This window comes from Aphis gossypii, chromosome 2 (genome assembly GCF_020184175.1).
Source record: "Aphis gossypii isolate Hap1 chromosome 2, ASM2018417v2, whole genome shotgun sequence".
In the NCBI taxonomy this organism is placed as follows: domain Eukaryota; kingdom Metazoa; phylum Arthropoda; class Insecta; order Hemiptera; family Aphididae; genus Aphis; species Aphis gossypii.
Window position 1 is genome coordinate 56,636,646 of NC_065531.1, and position 24,416 is coordinate 56,661,061.

The 24,416-nt window shown below is 27.4% G+C and overlaps 1 protein-coding gene across 1 annotated transcript; it reads left to right on the plus strand.

The window, feature by feature from the left end:
* Window position 1: 1 nt before the first annotated feature.
* Window positions 2-23,886, plus strand: LOC114119042 (general vesicular transport factor p115). The gene is made up of 14 exons (XM_050199703.1): window positions 2-381; window positions 533-761; window positions 3,071-3,239; window positions 4,362-4,458; window positions 6,440-6,641; window positions 6,707-7,031; window positions 7,113-7,267; window positions 7,375-7,577; window positions 7,647-7,769; window positions 11,118-11,228; window positions 11,307-11,487; window positions 12,463-12,662; window positions 12,778-12,882; window positions 23,315-23,886. Exons 1-14 carry the CDS (start codon window positions 304-306, stop codon window positions 23,558-23,560), a joined length of 2,424 nt encoding a protein of 807 aa, XP_050055660.1. The 5' UTR covers window positions 2-303; the 3' UTR covers window positions 23,561-23,886.
* The last annotated feature ends 530 nt before the right edge of the window (window positions 23,887-24,416 follow it).

Here is a 24,416-nt window from a genome sequence, read left to right on the forward strand (position 1 = left end):
TACGTTAGCACGTGGCCGTGATAAGAGTTAAAAATTTATTATCTACGCCGTCGTGTCCGTCGTTGATAACTGTGTAAATGAAAACAAACTAATAATAATTTACTACTGTATAATAAATTATAATATTATCATTATTATAATATTATTTATATTTTAATTGTTTTATATTATTTTTCCGCCTACTAGTTTACCACTACCCTCAATTGGTATTCAATCGTTCGTTAAATATCGAGAGGAAAAATGTTTTTGTACTGTTTTTTTTCTTTTTTAATTTAACAAACGCCTGGAAGATTGTCTATATCGATGGAATATTTCAAAAGTGGCTTAAAAACGGTGCTCGGTACACCCGATGTCGAAGACCAACCGTCCGGTGCTGATATTGTATGTTATTTCAAGTCTATTATGTCACAATTAATTAACACATATCACTTGTATATTTTATGCAATTTAAATATTATGCATAATATTTGTATGTGTTTTTATTTGTTTCTTGTTTTTTGCTTTAACTGGCTATATTTTGACTTGCCCATAGGTTGAACGATTGGTAGATCGAGTTCAACATTCCACGTTGCTGGCAGACAGACGTGATGCGTGCAGGGCACTTAAAGCTCTATCACGAAAATATCGTATTGAAGTGGGTGCGAAAGGAATGGATGCCCTGTGTCAAGTGTTGCAGCAAGACCGTGCTGATGCTGAAATAGCTAGCTATGCTTTGGACACATTAAGACTCATTATGCATAATGAGATTTATGAAGAAGAAGGTAAAATATCAAAATTATGTTAAAGGTTATTAGTTATTATATCTCTATTAAGACAATGCCACACCCATATATCACAATGTCTCCATTTTACAATCGTACAATATACCAAATTTGTATTCAGCAGTTCCGATTTAGAGTATTAACCTTTATTAATAAAGTGAATTAACCTATTATGAAACTTAAAGTTAAAAGTATTAGGTATTTATGTTTTCAGATAGATATTTACTATAGGAATTTTAATTTAGAAGAAAGTTATAAGAATTTTTAAATTTAATACTTTACATAGGTACTCATTACTTGCTTAAAAATTAAAATATCACAAAAGTTCATGTACATTTACATATATGTTCTTACCTTGAAGTTTGATAATGGGGGTTAATTCACTTTATTATTAAAGGTTACCTAATACATGTTATTGTAACTGTTGAACACAAATTTAGTATGTCATAGTAGTTGGTAAGACTCAAAGACAACACTTATGGGTATAGTGTCCACTTAAGTATTCAGCATGTAACATAATTTAGGTGTTATTATTCTCTGATTATTTTTTACATAATTTTGATTTTGATCACTTGCACTTCCTAGTAGTTGTATTTTTTCTGCTTCAACCATACATTTTACTCATTTTAGTATCCATGAATAGTTACATAGTTAGTTCAAAAGTTAGATTTGAAATCATATTTATTATACATTTTATTATATTTAATATCTATATACTATATAATTATTTATAAATTACCAAATTAATCTTTATTAATTTGTAACAATTTATATATACCTATATATATTATATTATTAATCAAGGATCTCCTAACTACGGCCTGCGGGCCGGATACAGCTCTCGAACAAATTTTAACCAGCCCGCGGCCCTTATAGGATAATAAATATACAAGATGATATATCTAACATTTAAAAATTAAAAATTGTATGTGTTAATGTGTTATAACTTATAATGTATGTGTATAAACTTTTGGCTCGCTAAGAGATGATGATATTTTTTGTGGCCCTTGAATAAAAAACTTTGGAGACTCCTGTTATTAATTATTGATAGGTTACCTATTCAATAGATTTATTATTTAAAAAAATACTATTTGTATTAAAAGTAATAGACTAAATAGTAAGCATGTTTTATATTTGTGTCTTAAATACATATACAAGTTGTATAATATGCATAATAAAATAGGTAAGGTAAAATATAACTGTATACAAATTACAAGGAATCAAAAGGAAAAAAGTAGAAAAATAATATTACAATAATAACAAATTTAAATAGAAATATTAATTTAAATTACTGATAATAATATAATATCTTATAATAAAATTACAAAAAGACTCAATAGAGTGAAAATTTAAAAAATCAATTTAGGTATCATTAATTTAATATTATTGTTTTTTGATACATTTAATTCCTGTAATACTAATTCAGAAGGAACCTTAAATTACATTTTTAAAAAATTCTAGTATAAATCTTTTATAAAAAATTTAGTAGATAGGAATGATATGATTATTCATTTTTGAACAAAAAAAAACAAAATTGATTTTATTGAAAATTGAAAGCTGGTTGTGTATAATAATTTATTTTTTATTTGAATATTACTAACAATTATTTAATATTATACACCACTCATGTTAACAATTAAATCATATTCACTATTAGAAACCGTTTTTAGAGTTGATATTGAATCTTGTTGTTCTGCTCAATTACATGATACATTAAAAAAGGGAGAGTACAACTAATCAAGTTGAATATCTATTATATTTTTCAGAAACTAGAACTATATGATATACAGTGGAATCTCGATAAAAAAAAATTTTGTTCCCTTGCAAAAACCTTGATTACTTGAAAAAATAACTATAGATAACTCAAACATATTGTGGTCCGAATATAGACGGATAATGACGGATATTTTCTTGATAATGATGATTTTTTCTAATTTTTTCTTGTTTATTATTTTCTCATTTGTATTGGTATTGCTAGTTGCAATCGATCGATTACGCGTGTGCGGTAATTTTATCTAATCTTATGTACTTAAAAACTTTAATACATACATATATTTTAAAAATTCTTTAAGTCGAATTTTTTTTCTAAAACCTTGGTAACTCGTAAACCTCAGTAAGTCGAAAAAATTGCATTTCTCTTAAATTTCGACTTATCAAGGCTCCACTGTACTTATTTAAACTTTATTGAGTGCAATTTTCTAAGTACATATGATTTTATTATGATTTTTTATTATTTTTTAAATATGAATATAAACATTTTATTTTTTCCTAATTATTTAATAAATAAGTAAAATTATTTTTCTTTACAGAAATTCCCGATGTAACTGCAAAAGATTCAAATAAACTAGGTGAACGTTTCACAGAAATATTCATAAAAAAAAAAGAAAATGTTGGCTTGGTTTTGGATTACCTAGAGGAATTTGATTTTCATGTGCGGTGGCCAGCTCTTCAGTTACTCTTACTGTTGTTAACAAATAAGTAAGTTAAAAATAAAGGAAATGTAATGCTTACAACTGCATTTAATTTTAAATAAATATATTCTAATTAATATAAATTACAATATTGTATATTTCTAAATTTGTTATATACATGTATACCTATTATAAACTTATTGTTTATTTTTGTAAAGTAAAATTTTTTTAAAATTTTATCCAGCTTAAAATTAAAAATATGTTATTATTGTTATTATGAGTCTTATTCTTATAAAATAGTTCTCATTGATATAGAAGTGAGAGTCAAGTAATTATTAAATCTTAATAATCTAATAACTAATAAATATTGACATGGGCGCCCATTGGGAGGGGCAAGGGGGGCACTTGCCCCCCCCCTGGACAAAAAATATTAAAAACTTGTAACTCAATAAATATTACCATAATATAATATAATTGTCTTTACATTTGAGAATTTTTTATTTTGACCCCCCCTAAAATTTTACTTATGGGCGCCTATGAATATTGATGACTTAACCCACTAAAATCTATGCTTTTAGAATAAATAAAATAAATGTTACAAAACTTCCATTAATATTTAAAATTATTTAGATAAATAAATTAAAATTTTTACTTTTGGTGATGTTAATCTGTATTTTTAATAATTATAATAAAAATATTAAATGATTATTATTTATATTAAAATATTTATTATAAAAAAAAATCTAAGTATTATTTTCTTTATATCATTTAACAACTTATAATTTTTGATTTTGTAATCTGAAACAGGGTATTTTTTAGAAAAGTATTAATTTATAAATATATTAATATAAAATATTGAAATAATATTTATTTTTTTTTTAGTTATAAACATTCATAGTTTCAATTGTTAAATTACTAGTTTTATGAGTGGGTTAAAACTTAAAAATTATAAAGCATACATATCTTACAAGAATTGTTTGCTACCATAAAAACGAAAAAGACATAAAAATGCATTAAAACTAAAGAAAAGAGTACTTAGTTAAAAAAAAAAAATACCAACGACATTTTATTTAATGTACACACTTTTTTTTAATTTTTAATTGTAACTGTTTTATCACAAAAATAAAAACTGTTTGAAGTTTTTAAATTATTCTATTAAATTGATAAAATTAAATCTTGTTAATAATAGGGCTAAGGACGTACAAGAAATGATTTTGGTTAGCCCAATGGGAGTTTCAAAACTAATTGACATGTTGAGTGACAGCCGGGAAGTAATCCGAAATAATGTAAGTTTTATTATGACTACTATATTTCATTTTCATTACAGACCCTTTATTTTTAACAAATAAATAAACAAGTGTTTGGCTACATTTTATTTTACAAAATTGCCTTTTAACAAGTTTATTTAAAACTTATTTAAACTATCCCAGGAGAAATCCAATATATCCACTAACTCCCAACAAAAAAAGCCTCTGGTTACAACCTAATAAGCAACTTAACTGTCCAAAACCGCCCAGACATATCTATCATTCTGCTAGCATTTATTTTCAATTCTATTCTTTGTTTATCTTACTTCCCAACAGCCTGGAAGTACTCAAACATAATCTTAATCCCAAAACCTAACAAACTTCCTGGTATCTCATCCTCTTTTAGACCAATCTCTCTCCTCCCCACATTAACTAAGATATTTTTAAAAATACTCCTCAAAAAGCTATTACCACTATTAGATAAATCTAATATCATTTCAAACCACCAGTTTGGATTTAAGTTCAAGCACTACACCATATACCAACTGAAGTTGACATACTATTGACTTAATCTCTACATGCATGGAATCAAAACTTTACTGTGTGGCTTTACTCCTTGACACGGCTCAGGCCTTCGATAGGGTATAAAATGAAGAACTTCTCTTCAAACTGAGTTCAAACTCAAAAAATTTCTACCTGTCTCCTATTACCTTCTTATTAAGTCGTACCTTGAAAATCGCACTTTCTTTATCTGCATCAATAACAGCTATTCTGTAAATTTCCCAATTTTAGCTGGAGTCACTCAAAGAAGTGACATAGCTTCCTTCCTGTACTCTATTTTTCTTCCATGACACTCCAACTTCTCCACATATAACACTGCTCAATTATGCAGACGACACGATAATCTTACCTCCAATAATGACCTGATAGTGTTTCAATGGCTACAAAGTCGTCTTAACTCTATTTGATTATGGTCAAACTTTTGGAAAATAAATATTAATGAATTAAAATCATCCTTTATCACTTTCTCTCTAAGACCAAGAGACTGCTTCCTGTATTGCTCAATAATAACCAAATTTCCATTCCCCTAACAATAAAATACCTAGGCTTGACATTTAATAGACGCCCCACATGGGCCCATAATGGGCCCAACATCTTAAAAACAAAAGAAAAACAGTCAGCTCCATACTCCACCTGCTCCGCCCACTTCTATGATCTAAGACAGCAATCAGTAATAAACTACTTATATACAAATAAATTATCAGACTTGTTTGGTCTCACAGCATCCAAATATGGGGTTCTGCTAAACCATCCAACACGAGAACGATTCAGGTTTTCTAGTCAATCTGTCTGCGGCAAATTGTCCCTTGTCCATGGTTCATCAAGAATAAAACAATCTCTACAAAGATCTAAATATTCCATCGCTCTCTCAACTAACTAAATCATACTATGTCTCTTTTCACTCTAAGTTAATCCATCACAAAAATTAACTAATAAAACACCTACCTATCTCCGAAAACACCCTGACGTCTTAAACGACCCTGGCTTAGAGATCTTTAATTTAATCTGTTGTGTGGCACTACCGAGTGCTCTCCAAATCTGTTAGTCTTGCTATGTATATATAAACTTTTATAAAAATTACTTATTATATTTAATGTGTATATAGTCTATTCCAATATTAAGAAACACCCGCGGCAGCTGACTTCTGTGTATGGGTATAGCTTCACTATTCGAACTTTGCCGTCGTGGCGCAGTCGAACAACTACTAGGTGGGGGAACCTGACCGCCGCCATGGGTGTTTCTTATTTAGAATAGACTATAGATTGTAATTATATTTTAATAATAATAAAAAAAAGTATAATTTGTTAGTATACAATAAATAGGTACCTATTATTATATTAAAAATAATTTTTATAGATAAAACAAAAAAAGATTTTTAGCAATAGTTTATTTTCAAATTGTAATAAAAAATTGAATAACAAATAATTTATTTATATGTACCCATAACAATTTGTTTTAGTCTGTTCTTTTGCTAACATTACTGACAAAAAGCAATGCAAATATTCAAAAGATATTAGCTTTTGAAAATGCTTTTGATCGATTATTTGATGTTATACAAGAAGAAGGCAATGCAGATGGAGGAATTGTTGTTCAAGATTGTCTAAATTTAATGTTAACTTTATTAAGAAACAATATTTCTACACAAAATTTCTTCAAAGAAGGTCAGTTATCCAACAGTAATTAAAATTTATTACTTATTAGTAATTCATAAACTTGTTTTGTTTAGGTAATTTCATATCACGAATATTGCCCCTTTTACAATTACCTACTGTTGATGAGTGGCCTATTCAGAGAATAAATAATGTGCATTCGGTTCTTCAAATTATACGTACACTGGTATCACCAACTAACCCAGCTCAAGCTACTTCTTCATGCCAACAAGCCATGAACACATCTGGAATCCTAAAAGCAATATGTGACTTGTTGATTGCTAATGGTGTACCCCGTAATCCATTGACTGAAGCCATATATACTGTAGCAGAACTTATACGAGGACACAACGATAATCAATTATTTCTTGAATCAGTAAAGTCCTTTGAAAGTCCTCCAAAGTATAGTCTTATATCTGTACTAATTAATAAATGTCTGATGAATATAGAAGTAATTTCATTATTATGTATTTTTTTTTTTAGGGATATTCTGTTATTATTGTTATGTACAATGTTAAGTGACAAACAACCATTTGATATGCGCTGTGCGGTTTTGTACGTTTTCCAGTGTTACCTATACAGAAATGATTTTGGAAAAATGAAAATTGTTCAAAAACTATTACCATTAGAAAAAGAAGGTATCATATAATATATAATGTGTTACTTGTTGCTACTGTTTTGATTATTTTTACTTACTAAATTATATCTCTCTCACTATCTCTTTTTCTTTGTATGGTTTATACAGTAACTGAAACTTGCATCAGCAATCTTCTTTGTCGAGGTTTGTTTAACAAGGAACCGTTAAACAGCTGGTTTTCAGCAGTGGTGCTTTCACATGCTCTTATTGATAATCCAGAGGGTAAGGAAAAGTTACTAAATGTCAAGTTGTCATCCAGTGATAATAACCCCCCGACATTACTGCAACAGATAGTTAGTTCTATCCAAACAGTATGTATTTTCTTTGATTGTAACAGTTAAAATATTTAAAAATGAATACTCAATTAATATTGTTTTTAGAATGATAAAGCACAGTTTAAAATTGGCTACTTGATGTTTTTATCGACTTGGTTTGCTCATTGTTCACTGGCTGTTGAAAGTTTCTTAAAAATTAACACCGGTATACCATACTTTATAACTCAGGTTTGTATTTATTATTTATTCATAATTATTTTCTATGTTTGTTGCAAAAAATTAAGTTATTACTAAAAAGTTAAAATCCCTGTATGGTTCATATTTAATTAAACTTTAGATTCTGTGCAGGGTAATGAATATATAGGTTATATTTATACAATAATAACAGTTTTTTACATTTGTTCATTTTTTTAAGTCTTATTGTATTTTGAACAGTAAAAATGTTTCAATCTTCATCATTGTGGGTAGTATAAAATCGAATCTATTATTACTTTGGAGGACTTTACATAGAAGCCTTAAAAATACAGTACAACATTTCTTATAAGTTTAAAGTTAACTTCTTAGTGGTTTTTGTATAAAAGTTCAATGTAAAGCTATATTAGTTTTTAATATTTTTCAATGTTTAAATATTGACAAAATTTGATGTTCAAACATAGGTATAATGAAAATTTATCTTTCTACAATTTTTGTTATTTTAATTAAAAGAATATGCATAGGAAAATATCATTTTCAAAATATTTTGAGACTTATTTTAGCTTTTTATATTATGAACCTTACCTAACATATTCATATCATTATACAGCATCTGATATTGACTAATACATTATAAGATAATAAAAATAATGTATAATATTAATACTTATAAAAGAAAATATTTAATTATATATGAATGCAATGTTATTGGCAAAAATTAGTTCAACATATACTAATAGAAAACTTAATATAGACTTTGTATTTTTAATGGTTAATCAATGCACATTTGAAAAACAATTCTAGTGAATGTTTTCAAATCTTTTAACTATATTTTTTGGTATCTTACCAAAAACATCAAATTTTTTATGATACTAGTTTTGTTATATTAAGTTATTCTAAATATGAAAATTATTATATGGTATAACACTATGACTATACATAAAATAATAATACTCAAATACTATATTTGTTTAAAGTTCTTATGATTTATATTTTTAGAATAATAATACAATGATTAAAATCATTAGAGCATTTCTCATTTTTGTTGTATACAAATTAGTTTGAAAAAAATATTCATTATAATATTTTTAAATTTCTGTAAAAATAACTTATTAGAATTTTTGTTTTTAATATATTAAAGTTTATAATTAAATATTTATGTAAGATTTGAAAAAAATATATAACTACAAAATAATTTGGAAATTTACCTTATTTTGCTAAAAATTGAATTCAAACACATATGAATAAAAGTTGTACTTTTTTGTATTTTTAAATTTTTATAAGGAAAATAAAATATAGTCTTGTATTATATTTTCAAAATTATTAACTAAAAAATAAAATACAATTAGATTTAATTAAGATGCAATTTTAATTAATGTTCCAATAAAAAAAAAAAACTAGGAAAACTAGAAAATATTAGATGTCTATAAAAATCTAAAAATTAAATCCATTTTGATGCTATTTACTATATTTAATATAAATCATCCTCAATATTGAAGATTGACTTCATTACTGCCCTAAAACTTAATGATAAATTTATGCATATTATTGTTAAAAAAATTAAGATCATAATTTTTTTATTTTTTCAAAATTAAAGGTATACTACCCATTAAAACTATAATATAGGTACCTATGAAAAAATATATAAATGAGATATACTGTTATTATACTTATTTACTGTTAAAATAATCCCTCTGTGTAGTATACTATGTAAAATGTATGTATAATATTTTATTTATAATTTATATATATTTTTTACGACCATTACGACCACCAGTTATTAGTAAAATGCCATAATTAGGGCTCGGATTTTAAAGCATATTAAGCAACTAAAAAAGCACACGATTGCTTTAAAAATTAAAAAGAAAGCATATTATTTAAAAAAAAGCAAAAAAAAGCATGATCAAAAATTAACATGAACTAGTTATGAAAATGAATAAAAAAAATTTGAAAAATGAATTTAAATAAAAAAAAGAAGTAACTACCATGTATTTAGGTACCTAGATTTTCAGTAGTGAAACTACTATTGTCCGACAGAATATTTTTATACGTAAGAAACAAACTCTTTACATCTACTGAAGTGATCGGTGCATACTTCATACCAGAGGTTTCAAATTACAACACTAAGCCTTAAATTTTGAAACGATCGATATCGATCTTATAGGCATACTGACTGCAGGCTATATGTAGATCGATAATATTTTATATCTATAGTCTATACGTTAAATATATTTAATAAACAAGCCGATAACGAAAACAATAATAATCCAATACTCGCATTCTGGGTTTTTACATTTCTTATTTTCTTATTTTTTTTTCTTTTTACAGCTAGAATAATTAAAAAAACAATAAAAAGCAAAAAAAAAAGCATTTACATAAAAAAGCCAAAATAAATTGGTTTATTTGGAAACAGAATGAAGTGAAACGAATTTATGTGTAAAAATTAGATTTCTATCTCATGTATAAAAAAAGAAGCATATGCTTTAAAAATCGAGTCCTAGTCATAATAATGATAGTGTGTGTTAATGTTTATTACTCGTATTTTCGATTTCAATCCAATTGAACTGTATAAACTATTATGGACATTACACGTGACATTTTTAAAATTTTTTGTCGCGTTTAATGTCTTTTAAATTACTGTATGACCTTTACTGTATACTATACAGTGTATAGTATAGCACGAGAGTAAACCTAGTTTGCTCGTCCCTGTCCGATCTTTTTAGCCATTGTTGAACCGCTTTCAGTGGAAGTGCTATTAATCTGAAAATTCTCAGAGTCGACTGATTTTGGCCAGGCTGTAATGTATTCTCTCGCTAGATAGAGTATAATATATTATTATTATTTGGTTAGTTTTAAATTCTCTAAAAATAAGAAAAATGCACTTAAAAATAATAAATAAAATAAGAATCACAAATGAAATTTTAAAATTAAAATTAAAATCTTATGTTTCAATATAGCACTGGAAAATCATATGCTGTTATTTTTAAATAAAAAAACTCGATGATTATCGGCAAGTGTTGTTTTGTTTCTTGAAAAATTCCATCCTATGTCAGATGATCATATAGGAGCGGCTACTATATATATATATATATATATTTTTTTTTTAATATGTATAATATATTTTTATTGATATTGTCAATTTTTTTCTTTCATTTTCTCTCCCTTCACCATTCTAAATTCCGGAAAAAATTTCGGCGATCGTTAGTAGCCGGTAATTAGATGTTTCACTATATATCAAAGAATCATGGGAAATTAGATCATAAAATAGATAAATTATAAAAGATATTAGAGCCTTAGAACTTTTATAATGTTTGCAACCTGATTCACTTTTATTTAATTACACGTTTTTTTGTGCACTGCATATCACCTACGTCTTATGTACAGACAAATCGTCTAGAGAATGAAGAAATCGAAGAAATCGTCAGTGGCCTAAGCACATTTGTTATGGGGATATGTTTAGCGTTCAATCCTGACACAGTGGAAAATTTCAAAAAAGTAAATTTACAATTTTTTTATGTATTAACGCACTAAAATTTTGCAGGCTGACAACGTTTCATTCTTTTTAATTCTCAGGACAGTCTCAGACATTTGATTACCAAACGGATAGGCGTTGAAACGTTCGTGGACAAATTAAACGATGTCTCTCGAAACGAATCGTATACCAGAGCCAGCAAACACCCGCAGCCGATGGCCCAAAACTCTAACAGTCTATTATTAGATTACGAGTTTTGCAAGTTGTTTAAAATGCTCGAAGGTGCGTACTTACATAGGTACTATACATTATAATAGTATAATATGTATAACACCTGTACATGGCTGAAATATGATACTATACAATTTTTTTGTTTTTGATATTGACGGTTTAAAATAAATTGTAAACGATGCTTGCGAAAATATTTATGATAATAACAGTATATGTATTATTATATTTTGCGATCACTAATAAATAACTTGCAATTTATGTTATCTATATGCCACATAATTAATGCATTCGAAATACGTACCTAAATATACACTATACAGACTGATTCACCAAGTAAGCTCTAAAGGTATGGGCAGATTGAAAATTTGCAGCCCGGTCAAGTTCAGTTATTATTCTTGACAGGTTGGACCGGGCCTAAACATCCTTATGTTTTTGTCAACATTTAAATCAATATGTCGTAATAATAATAGTAAAAATGTAAAATAAGTAACTTTAATAGCAGTATCAAAATACATATACAAGAAATGTACTTAGTGATATGATATAGGCTGACAATCTCCGCTCAGTTATTTTTCGTATACAATGGTCAATGGTAAAATATAATTGAATTCAAATATAACACATCTATTACAGTTACCTACTCAATACCTACTAACAGTAGAACGATAGATACTTGTCCAAATTGCAAAATATACTTTAGACTTAGTTTTAAAAATTTCGAGATACTTTTATCTCCAAAAGAGTTTGCTGTTGTAGTATGAAATTATTTTTTTTTAATTTCAAAAATCAGATTTTGAATAATTGTATTGTTTATAAAAAAAAAGTAAAGGATGCGCACGCTTGCTGAATCGCGCTATTATGTATATGTAATCGGTATTTGAATACAGTAGAATATTCGTTAATATTATGGTTTATAAATTCACTTAACGAATAATGTAAGCCATGTCATTTGTTAATTTGTTATATAGTTTATCGGCCATCAAATCTGTATAATATTATCCCATAAACTTGTGTATGTATACGCAGGAATGATCATGAGAGCTCTGAATACACTTCCCGGACAGGATGATAGTGAAAAATTAGTGACCAATCAAAAGCTAATCGAAGAGCTCAATACCACTGTGGATAGTCTTAAAAACGAACTTTCTGAGAAGACAAACCGGATCGAAGAATTATGCAGACTGGCTAACGATTTCCGAGATGACACGGATCGTATAAAAACCGAAGTGTGTATGGCTTGAAATTGATTTTGATATTTCTAACTCAATGTAATCGCGAATAATAATGTATCGTGGAATGATACTAAATTAGCGTTGTTAATCCCTGTCTGTTATGCTTCAGTTGTTTAGACTCCAGGAAAATCACATGTCGCTCATACAAGCTTATCAAATGAAAGAGAATGAGTTGGAATCGTACAGGCGTTTACTAGAAATGCATGGGATTTGGGTAAGTTGATAAATATATATTTTTATGTATAAATAATTATATACCGCGTAACGTTTACGATAGCCAAGTTTTGAAAAAAATGTTAATGTCAAGCAAATCTTGTTTCTTCATTTAACGGAATTAGAGTCTCTATTTTCTTAGTTTTAATTCCTATTCAGGTGGTTACATAATTATTTAGTAGAAAGGCACAAAACCCCTTTTATTATACATTTACATTTACATATATACATTTCGTCTCAGCAATAGTTGAATTAATCGTGTACAATAGTGTACTAACTACTGCGTATATACAAGGTGATTCATCAAGCATGCTCAATGCTCATCCTTATTTTTTCATTTAGATAATAATGAATTTATTCATATTTGCTCTTAAAATATAGTATAAAACTATTAACCGTGTTAAAAATGTAAAATACATTATACGTCATAGTTTAACACTATTTTTAAATTTCTTGGAATAATTTATTTAAAATTTAAATAGGTAGGTATTGTACAATATTGTTCAATAATAGTTAAAAGCAAATAATTGTTTTTTTTAATATATTAAAAAATACATATTTTTTTAAGTCTTATGGTATTTCAAACAGTTTTGCTTATAGGTTTTAAATTATTTTATTTTATTTTATGCTGTGGTGTCTATATATTCTATGATAATAATTATAATAATGCAAAATAATGTAATTAAAATAAGTCGTGTAAGATAATCGAAAGTACATCTTACAATCTAAAATTAAAATTATATTTTTTCATCGTCACGCTTATAAACATTATCGTTGTAGGTATTTTTAGCTGTAAAATAAACACCATTGGGAATTAATTATTATTTTTTTTTTGTCACAAATGCATTTTTGACAAACATTTTGTTTATAAAAGTGATTGAGGTGAAAAATTGGAAAAACAAATTTTCGTTGACCCACAGAATCCTTATATGACGTTAAGCAGTTGCCAGTTAATATAAAGATAAAATTTAATATAATAACTTGTTCATTTAAAATTCTGAGTAGAAGGATGAATGTAGATATTGATTTTACAAAGATGCGGTTGTTATTTTTTTTGTTATCTGTGTACACAATAATTAGTCCAAAAAAGCTTAAATTTTCAACTTTTTGGATGACAAATTAAATCTAGTTTATACTTTAGAATTTAGATGGTTTTCTTAAAACTTTTATATTGTATAGTATTAATTATACGAAATAACGTTTAAAAAATATATATAGATTAATTTTAATATATATTATCTTTACCTATTATTAATACCTATATTATGTGTATAGCATGGACTTATGTACGTGCTTTTACAGTAAGGTGGTATTAACTCAAAAGTTAATAAAAAAAATATGACAATATGGTATAAATTATAAATATATATAATTTATATATTATTTTAGTTACTTCAAAAAAACATATCATGAAATATTATACTTATAGTGACATAGGCTATATCAGAGTGTTTCTGCTCAGAATCGCTATTTGTAGATATATATATTGATATTGAATTCAACTTTAAACACTCGTAATACTAATTCATTTAACACCTGATGAACAGCAGAGTGATACGTATTTGACCACTATTTTATTTTATTATTTTGAGGTAAAATATGTAGTCATAGTCAAATATGGCAGTCACAAATCGTAAATATTGGCATGACGTAGAAAATGTACAGACCACATAATTTAATAAATAATATACTAAATTATTATTATGTATAGTGTTCAAATAAGTATATGTATGTAGATATATAATTATTTTTTCCTTAATTAGTATTGATCGAAATTTGCACTGGTATAGTATACCTAATAGCTTTTTGTCCTTGCCTGTTTTTTTACACAGATATTTAGGTACATTTAAAATAAATGAAGTGATATGACAAAGTTCTTTCATTCATCATTAAATTCGTGCACTATTCATTCATCTATAAGCTTATTAGTTATTAATAGAAAATATAAAGTAAAAATTATTCATTTAATATTTATTATGTTTAGTGTTAACGTTAAGTTTTCTACTTTAAATGTTTGATTTATAAATGTAGATAAACATTTAAAAATCAAGTTTATATTGGTTTCACCGACAAATACAAGTGTAAGAATTATAAATTATTTAAAATGTTAAAATTGTATGTATAAGTATCTATCTTAAATTTTCCGAAATTAGTATTATTTATAAAAGTTAATAGGTATATTTTGGAAGAACGACGGTTTGCTGTTTAAAAAAATAGCCGTGTAGCGTTTGAGTAATTTTTTTAGTAGTCTCTTATTATTATAATTTTTACTATAGGAATTGGTAAGTACGTAAAAAATATAGGAGCCTTATAATTATAGCCTGCTTGTTTGGTGTTTGGGGGTGATTACTAATTAGTTTGTATTGTTTTACCTACTTTTATATAATTTTATACATTATATACTAACGAGTAACGAAACAGTTTTTAATTTGTGGGACGATTGTAGAAAAACATCCGACGCAGACGCAGTCATATTATAATTGATGTATACTGTATAGGCAATGCGTAAAAATGGTATAAATGAAGGCGTAATAAAAGTATAGTAAAATATAGTAATAGTGTTATCATACCATTTTTATGTTTACATTTTACTTTTGGAAAATTCGATTTTAAATATTACAATGTGGGAGCATGCATTTTCCCTATAATTGAACATGTTAAAAACAATAGCCAATTCTCATGTTTTGATGATTCTCCCCCGGTATGTGTCGAAATAGCTATTCATGCCTTCGTAATACGTAGAATATTTTGTTAGTTTTTCTAGGTAGGTTTTTGGTTTATTTAATTTTATTTAAACTACGTTAAATATTGCCCCTTTCGCGTCGTTTCATATTTGATTTTATTATTCATTGATCTTTACAGTAGAACGGAAAATTACTCAAAATCGTATAAGTTAAATAATATTTCAATGTATTTTAAACAAATAGACATTTTCGATTCGTACAATTCATATATTATACACAATTATTTATAACAAAATTAAATTATTACTTAAGTTATCAATTAATAAAATGCTTTTGAATATTCATTTTTTATTAAAAGATTTAATTTATAATTAATTATATATATTTATAGCGATGTTGACGATATGTTAACGATGGCTGGTGACTAATTATGAGTAACGAGTTAAAAAAAAAAACCATAAACTCTGAAAAAAATTAGAACTGTTAAAACGATATATTATAATATGATTAATAGCAAATTGAATAATGTTTATGATTTATAAGTAAAATAAAAACTTTAAGATAAACCAGTAGTTTTGATTTGTGAATAATTTATTTTATAATATATTAGTTTCTTTATTAGGTCGATTATTAAACTAGTAAAAAATAAAAACGAACAAATATTGAAACGCCGAAATATGCGAATTAAAAATGGTAGTTTTGAATATTAATATTTATTTATTTATACACACACAAAACAAGATCATAGTGAATTACAATTTATAAAAGGCCTCCTCCAATTGTTTTCTACCAACTATTTTTTTTTCACTCCGAATTTGTTCAGATGCGTTAGTATATATTACGTGACAAGTTTTCATTTAAATTTTACCGGATTTATTTATGTGATTTTAAATTGTTATAGTTTAATTATAATATTATATTTAACTGTGAGTTAATGATTTGAAATCATTATAAATAATATTTATATCATATTTATTAAATACACAATATATATGAGACATCAGTTTATAATATCTTTGTTTCGCGCCGCAATCGTCCCGAATACACAAAAATTAATAAATAAAAAATAATAATAATAACTAATAAGTAATAACAAGTCTAAATAAAATTCGCTCAAACTTAATATGTAAATTGTAATAAATACATGTAACTGTACCTATATGGTTTTAACTTTTATGTGGTGATCGGATTTTCAATAGAAAGAAGTGAGTTTATCTTAGCAATTAACAATTAATCTTGGGCCCCTTCTTCTTAAGAATATTATACAAGACACTATCATACGTAAATATTAAATTTTGTGTACGTGTTAATGTTTATAATAATATTGTATTATATGCACAATGCACATAAATACATAATATATACTATATTATACATTTGTACATTTGTATTTATTATTTAGTTTATTATATAGAAACTGTTATTGCCAAATAAACACCCCCGTGATATCTTAATATGATAATACGCAGTATGACAGTACAACATAATATATTATAATTATTTACTCGGCCGTGAATTATACAGTCACATATAATTCATAATATATACGTGTGTCAATATGCTTATCACTGTAATACTGCAGTCTGTTGTATAAGGTATACAGAAATGTATGTATTTCAGTAAGGTTTGTGCAAATGAAACCCTGAATATTATTTGAATCTGTAGAGCAAACTATTCGCTGATTTATGGATCTACTCTTGTATTCATTCCATTTAGTTTTACAATATAAAATGGATGTTATATCGAATGTTGTTATTGTTACATTTTTAGATGTTATGCTAGCTAAAAAAAGCACTATAGGTTTCATCAGTTTTTGAGCAGTTGAGCAATAAATTTAGCCATATATGATGTAAGTATAATAGTACGCGAGACGAAAAGTGAGCCGCGATCGTCACGCGCCAAGCGGTCATTTTTCCTGGTTTCAGGGGTTCTACGTTTGAAAGCAATGGAAACAGCTGGCGTGCATTTTAAAAACGGCAGGCGGTAATTTATTGTGCTATTCATTGTATTTTGGAGACCAATTTCTTTTCATATAGCTGTAGCTGTTGTATACCACAATATCTTGTCAACGTTTGGTTAGTCATTCGGCATTCGTGATACGAGTTTACACGTGTTATTATTCACTAATTATATACGTTTGGAATCATATTTCCCGTGTTCTTACATGGTTGGTTTTTAAAGTGCGCGCTTTTAAAGTTTGAATGTTTGTGATATTTTAATTATTTCTTTAATAATTACTCGTATATAAAAATATTTTTAAAATGGCATTTCAAGACACACAATCTCAAACGAAAAAAGTAATTTTTCATGTTTATAATTATTTCAAAACATTGTCTGGTGATAAAGGTAAGCCAGAAATTAGTAATTTTTTTCGTAAAACTCGTGAAATGACTGCTGAAGCGTGTGGCGTAAGTCTTGCTTGTGTTAAACGAGTTTGCGCTGAAGGGAAAAAATTATCTGTGGGTGAAAATCAACTAGGTGCCGAACCGTCTTCATTTAAATCTCCAAGGAAAAGTTATAAACGTGCCAAACGTATGACCAACTTAGACGATGTTGACAATGAAGTTGTTAGAAAAACAGTTCATAGTTTTTATGATAATGGTCAATACCCAACAAATGCAAAAATATTGGAAGCGTTACGTGAAAAAATTAATTATTCGGGTTCACAATCGTCCTTGCAACATATTTTGCGTGATTTAAATTTCAAATACAAAAAATGTAATGATGGACGTACATTTTTAATGGAACGAAATGATATTATTTGTTCTCGGGTTAAATTTTTGAGAAAAATGCACGAGTTCAGACGTAATAACGACCCAAGGCCAATAGTTTACTTAAACAAAACATGGATTAACCAAAATAATACGCGAGGGCACATATGGCAAAACTCCGACAACACCGAAGGATTAAAAGAACCCATTAAAAAGGACGGTCGGCTTATTGTGTGTCATGCTGGGTCGCCTTCATTTGGTTTCATAAAAAATTCAAAACTGGTTTTTCGTTGCAAGTCGGGATCGCAGGCAGACTATCATTCTAAAATGAACACGACCATTTTTCATAAATGGTTTGTAGATATGTTGAGCAATTTAAAAGAACCGTGTATAATTGTGATGGACAATGCCTACCATTCTACTTTAACAGAAGAATATCCTAAGGAAAATACTCGAAAGGCAGATGTTCAAAAATGGTTAAAAGACAAATCTATAGACTTTTCTCCAATAGAGACATTAAGCGAACTACGGGAAAAAGTCAAATTGGCGATGCCAAAAGAAAAAAAATATAAATTGGACAAAATTGCACTTCAAATGGGCCATGAAGTGGTAAGACTTCCTCCTTACCACTGCCAATATAATCCAATGGCATTAATCTGGGAGCAAGTTAAGGGTAAAGTCGCGGAAAACTTCAAAATGGAAGATGTAGAAGTATTAGTAAATATTGCTTTAGATGCAGTAACAGCAGAAGATTGGGCAAAATATGGAAAATACTGCAATAAAATTCAAGAACACGATTTGGTGAAAGAAGATTTAAGAGACAAAATTTTAGAGCCTATTTTAATCACAATGAATCCTGACGACAGTTCTAATGACGAAGACGATGATGAAGATAATATGATAAATTAAAAAATTGTATTTTATGTATTATTTGTGCTATTTGTATTTTATCATTATTAAATAAAAAAAATCTACATTACGTCGTTTGAAACTACTTTATAGGCGGTAAAATAGTAAGAATAGGCGGAGTAACCCTGACGAAAAACAGCCGCTTGGCGCGTGACGATCGCGGCTTACTTTATACCTCGCATACTACTCGGTACAAACTTACTCGTTTCTTCTGTACAAATATAAACTATTCATTTACATAATATTATGAATAACCATTCTGTTCTATAGTAGGATTTTATAATAAACGTAGAAATTAATATATAAAATAATATAATCATACTTACTGAATAGTATATAAATCAAGATACCCATATGACTTAAATAACAAAAAATATTATTGAAAAAATTGTCATTTTTGTTAGTTCTACGAATTTCTGAGTGTGCTAATCCTAGTTTTACAGAATAAGAACCTCTATAAAATCTTGAATGATTTTAATATAGACTGGTATATTCAGGGCCTGATTAACCAATAGGCTTAGTAGGCTACAGCCTAGGGCGCCAATTGGTCAACGTTATATTGGGGGCGCCACAAAAATTTTTTTTTTACGAATGTAGAATTTTTGCTAACCCTAGCCTACTGGTGACCAACTCCTTAATCAGGCCCTGGGTATATTAGGTATATACAATACTATTATGGGAGTTTCTTGAGTGTGCTCCGAATCTATCAATAATTTAAAGTTCTTAATGTACCTTCGAATATAATGTATGAAGTCTCCAAAGAATGCACTTTAAAGCTATATCTGCAAGACACTCGCCTCAGCTTTTAAAAGATCTAGGTCGCATAATAGATAATTATTAAATTATTAATCACGCCAAAAAAAGAACTGTAATTTCACTTTTTATCAAGTACCTAGTACCTACAACCCAAAGTCTTAGATGTTAACCATTTAGCAGTTAATATCTGTTATAAAAATCCTTATCACTTATCAGTAAAGTATAGGTACTATATCAATCGGAAATCATTACAATTGACTAAACTACAAAATTAAAGAATTTTTGGTACATTAAAATCTTTTTCAGAACCGCTATTTAGAATATACGAATAACATATCTAACAAATTTTCATTGACCGTTCTTAACCTTATCGACTATATAGATATATGATATATCTTTTACTTGTCTGACTTACTAATTGTATTAAGTACTTAGTACATATAGGTACTTGTTTACGATTAATTAATTATAATTTATTATATTCATGATTTTTAGAACACATTGACATCAACATTAATTAATAGGGTTACATTTTAATATTTAAATATAAACAAAGAAGAAGAAAAGTATAGGTAACCGCTTTGTTGTACAGTAAATGTCGAGTGTACTTTGCATTGATAGGCATAACTGCATAAGTCACTGTAATGTGTGTATTTAAGTAAATAATTAAATAATAAATCATTGCATACGAAAAACGTAAAGCCTATTTTACTACGTATATTTTGTAAAATTACGATATATTCCGGTATTGCTATTAAAGTAATTTATTTAACTATTTGTTTTATTACTTATTAGTAATATAGTTGAATAAACTAATTTTTACTGAAAATATTGTATTTTAAAATTTCGTGTGTGTATAAAAAATAATAATATACTTCAAACTTGTATATTCTCAAATATTTTTTTTACTATAAAAAGTGGCCTTAGAAACAAAAAAAAAAACCTGTAAAATCAATATTATATTCTTTTCTTCGCTCAGAATCTAAAAATATTTAATTTTATAATTTTACTGCTGAATATTCAAAGGTGTATTATTTAATAAATTAAAAGACATAAACTATCAGTTTTTTGCAAAATTGTTTCGGCTTCTATTCGGTATCACCATTATTGTTTAATTTTAATCTTCATACTGACACTCGTACATTCACAACTTATACATAGCGTACCTATCTAAAGTAATCAGTAATCACATAATATATTAATTATATAATAATTTACTTGATGCTGGATGTATATAATCGTGTTTTCTTTTAGCGGTTTATGAAGGAACGTGAAAACCCAATGGCCCACTCTGTATACAATAATAATGTTATGAGTGTTTTTTTTTATTGATTCAATTTAATTGAATTGGCTTTTCGTTTATTATTATTGTTCTTTTTATTAGTTTCTTGAATAGTACAGGCTTGTGTTCTATATATGTATATAATATTAAATTAAGTGCTAGAGGTTGATTTTTTTGTGATATTTCTTATTTTAGTTAATTTATATGTTTTTCATTAAATTATACTATAATAATCGTTATGCCGGATTCATGTAGTGAAATAGTGAACAAAAACTCAATCTTCCGATATTGAACAGAACTTATAAAATACTTTTAAAAACACAAACACTGTTTTATTTTAATTTTGTTGCCTTTGGGTGGTTCCGATTTTACATTATTATTAATTAATTACGTACATTTTTATTATATTTAGCCTTATTGATAATATGTAATATTTTGATAAATTATATTGTATTAGGCATTTTATTTTTTCCATTTTTATACATTATTTTATAAACTTCTGCTGGGATTGCATTACAATGATAGCTTTTTTTTTTAACTGTAACTCTCAACTTATTCATATTAGTAGTATACAACCACGTTATAAACTAATAGACGTGTATTTAACTATTTAAGTTATTTTGAAATACAAATGCTGAATATTATTTTCGTTCTATATTTTTACGTGAATATCGCGTTCTCTTTTAAAAAGGTCACATTGCCTTAGAATAATGTACACATAGTACAACATTTTTATACATCTATTATATTTATTGGTGTGTAGAAGCGTTGAAGCTCATGTGTTGGGTTTTTATTTTTGGTATTGCTTTTTTTTTAAAAAAAACATGTAAGCCTTTTATATCGCCCAGCCTTATTTATGCGTCGTTACATTTAACTACCTATTAAACTATTTATATATCTCGTGTATGTATTATTATTATTTCATATGTACCTCTTGCCGGCTGTTATAAATATAATTTAAAATATATATTTAATGTATTAGGCAGTATATTTTTTGAATATCTTACATTCAGAAGTATACATTTCTAATCGCTTGATTTGTATTTTGGTATATTATGATTTATATATTATTGGTACGATGTACTCAACATATTGTTATTATATAAGTACGGAGCCCACTTGCACAAAAATATTACCGTCTACATAATTTATAAACAAATTCGAAATTATATAGTTGGCCAAATATATTATTATTGGTACCACAGCCATAACTTTTAATGTAGGTAATAATAAACAAAGACAGTTGGTGGTCCGGTCGTATATATTTATAAATTCGTTTATTCGATGTAATATTATTATTATTTATTTATTTAACTATGTAAAATTATTATATAATATGTTAGAAATAATTGTAGATATAGCATTCAGCAGTGGTTGTGATATACTTAAAATGGGAGGGACAATTTCTTCAAATGCGCTGTGTGTTAAATTAATTTAGATATCGGTACTTACATTTTATATTTATGTAAAACATTTTCATATTAATAAATTGATAAACTATGATGTTTGTGTACACCATTTATAAAGTTAATAAATTGAATATAATTTACCACATATCTTATGAGTTATAATTCAAACTTAATACATTACTCAGTGTGTACCTATATAAAATATTTTTGCATCATTTGTTTAAAAAATATTACTTAATACATAAATAAATTCATAATTTTTAAGATAAAACAATCACACTACGATCAATTTAAATTAAATTAATTTCAACACATGCAATATGACATGTTAAAAACTGTGATGTAATATTACATTGATATTATTCGCTTAAGGTTGTCATTCTCAAATATAAATTAATAACAGATGTTCCAATAAAATTCGTGGGAAACATAAATGTTTTTTATGCTTTTTTAAATAACCGTATAATATAGATTGACTAGATTGATATATATTTGATGTCTAACGCGTTTACGTCGGAATCAGTTAACTCTACTGTAATTATGATAGGTAATATTATAATAATACATATTCTCCGAACTTAGTTCGTATAGTAATTGACATTCTTGAATTTTTTTACTGTTTTGCCTCTCCAGACTTCAAAACTTACTGAATTTTTGATTTGTTTGATTTTATGTTTATTAGCAAACCGAAAATACGATCATCAATCAGCAACAAGAACCAATGGTTAACGCGACGGCGATCGCGGGAGGACTGCCGCCACTGCAACAACAGCAACAACAACAGCAGCAGCAACAACAGCAGCAGCAACAACTGCAGCAGCAACAACAGCAGCAGCAGCAACAGCAGCAGCAGCAACCGCACCAAGAAGATCCAACGGCGCACCAACGGACGCTCGATGAGTCGTTTAGGAATGATTTAAACGTCTAAAAAGTCAACGGGTGCTACTTAAACCTGCCACCATACTTTATATAAATGTTCCCCACCCGTTAACGAGTATTATACTTATAAACCATGTATTTGTATTAACATATTATACTTGTAACGCTATCGACAACCAAGGGTTAGATTAACCTAATCCGTACACACGTGACCAAAAAGTCTAAAATTCATATATTATGATTGACATCAAAGTATCAAACACCAGATTATTTACTTAGACATTTTGCGTCGTTTTTGAATAATAATAATAAAAAAAAAGCATTGTATTCATTTTTAACTGTGTACTTATCAATATATTAAATAATCTATTAATATTGTTGTTTTTTTGTTACAACATAACACGAAGAAGAGTAGGTTACCGTTAAAAAAATGTCCGTTACAATTCGTAGGTTTTTTCTATTTATATTGTTGTTATTAGACATTTCCGTCCACGGTCGTCAATTATAATATTATACTCTCGCGCTCGCGGATCGTCAATTGAACTTAATTACTCGACCTATGCGCCGCCGCCGTCCCTACTGACTACGCGTACAACACTTGCGCGAATTGAACTCGGACAAACAACTGAAATTGGTTTTAGTTTATATTATTATACATAATATTATATTATTCGCAACCGCTGCTCTCCGTCGCCGGCACACGCGAAACGGCTGACATCCGCGGTATCCTGCATATTATGCCGCCGCCGTATGATTTTATGGATAAGAGAAGTGAAAGGGGCAAAAGCGCCACTCTGCTAAAACGACTAGATGAACCTCTTCAAAAATATCGCTTACACCTCGATATTTTTTTTTATTTTTTTGTGAGACAACGGTAATTTTTTTATTCATCTATTACGGAATGA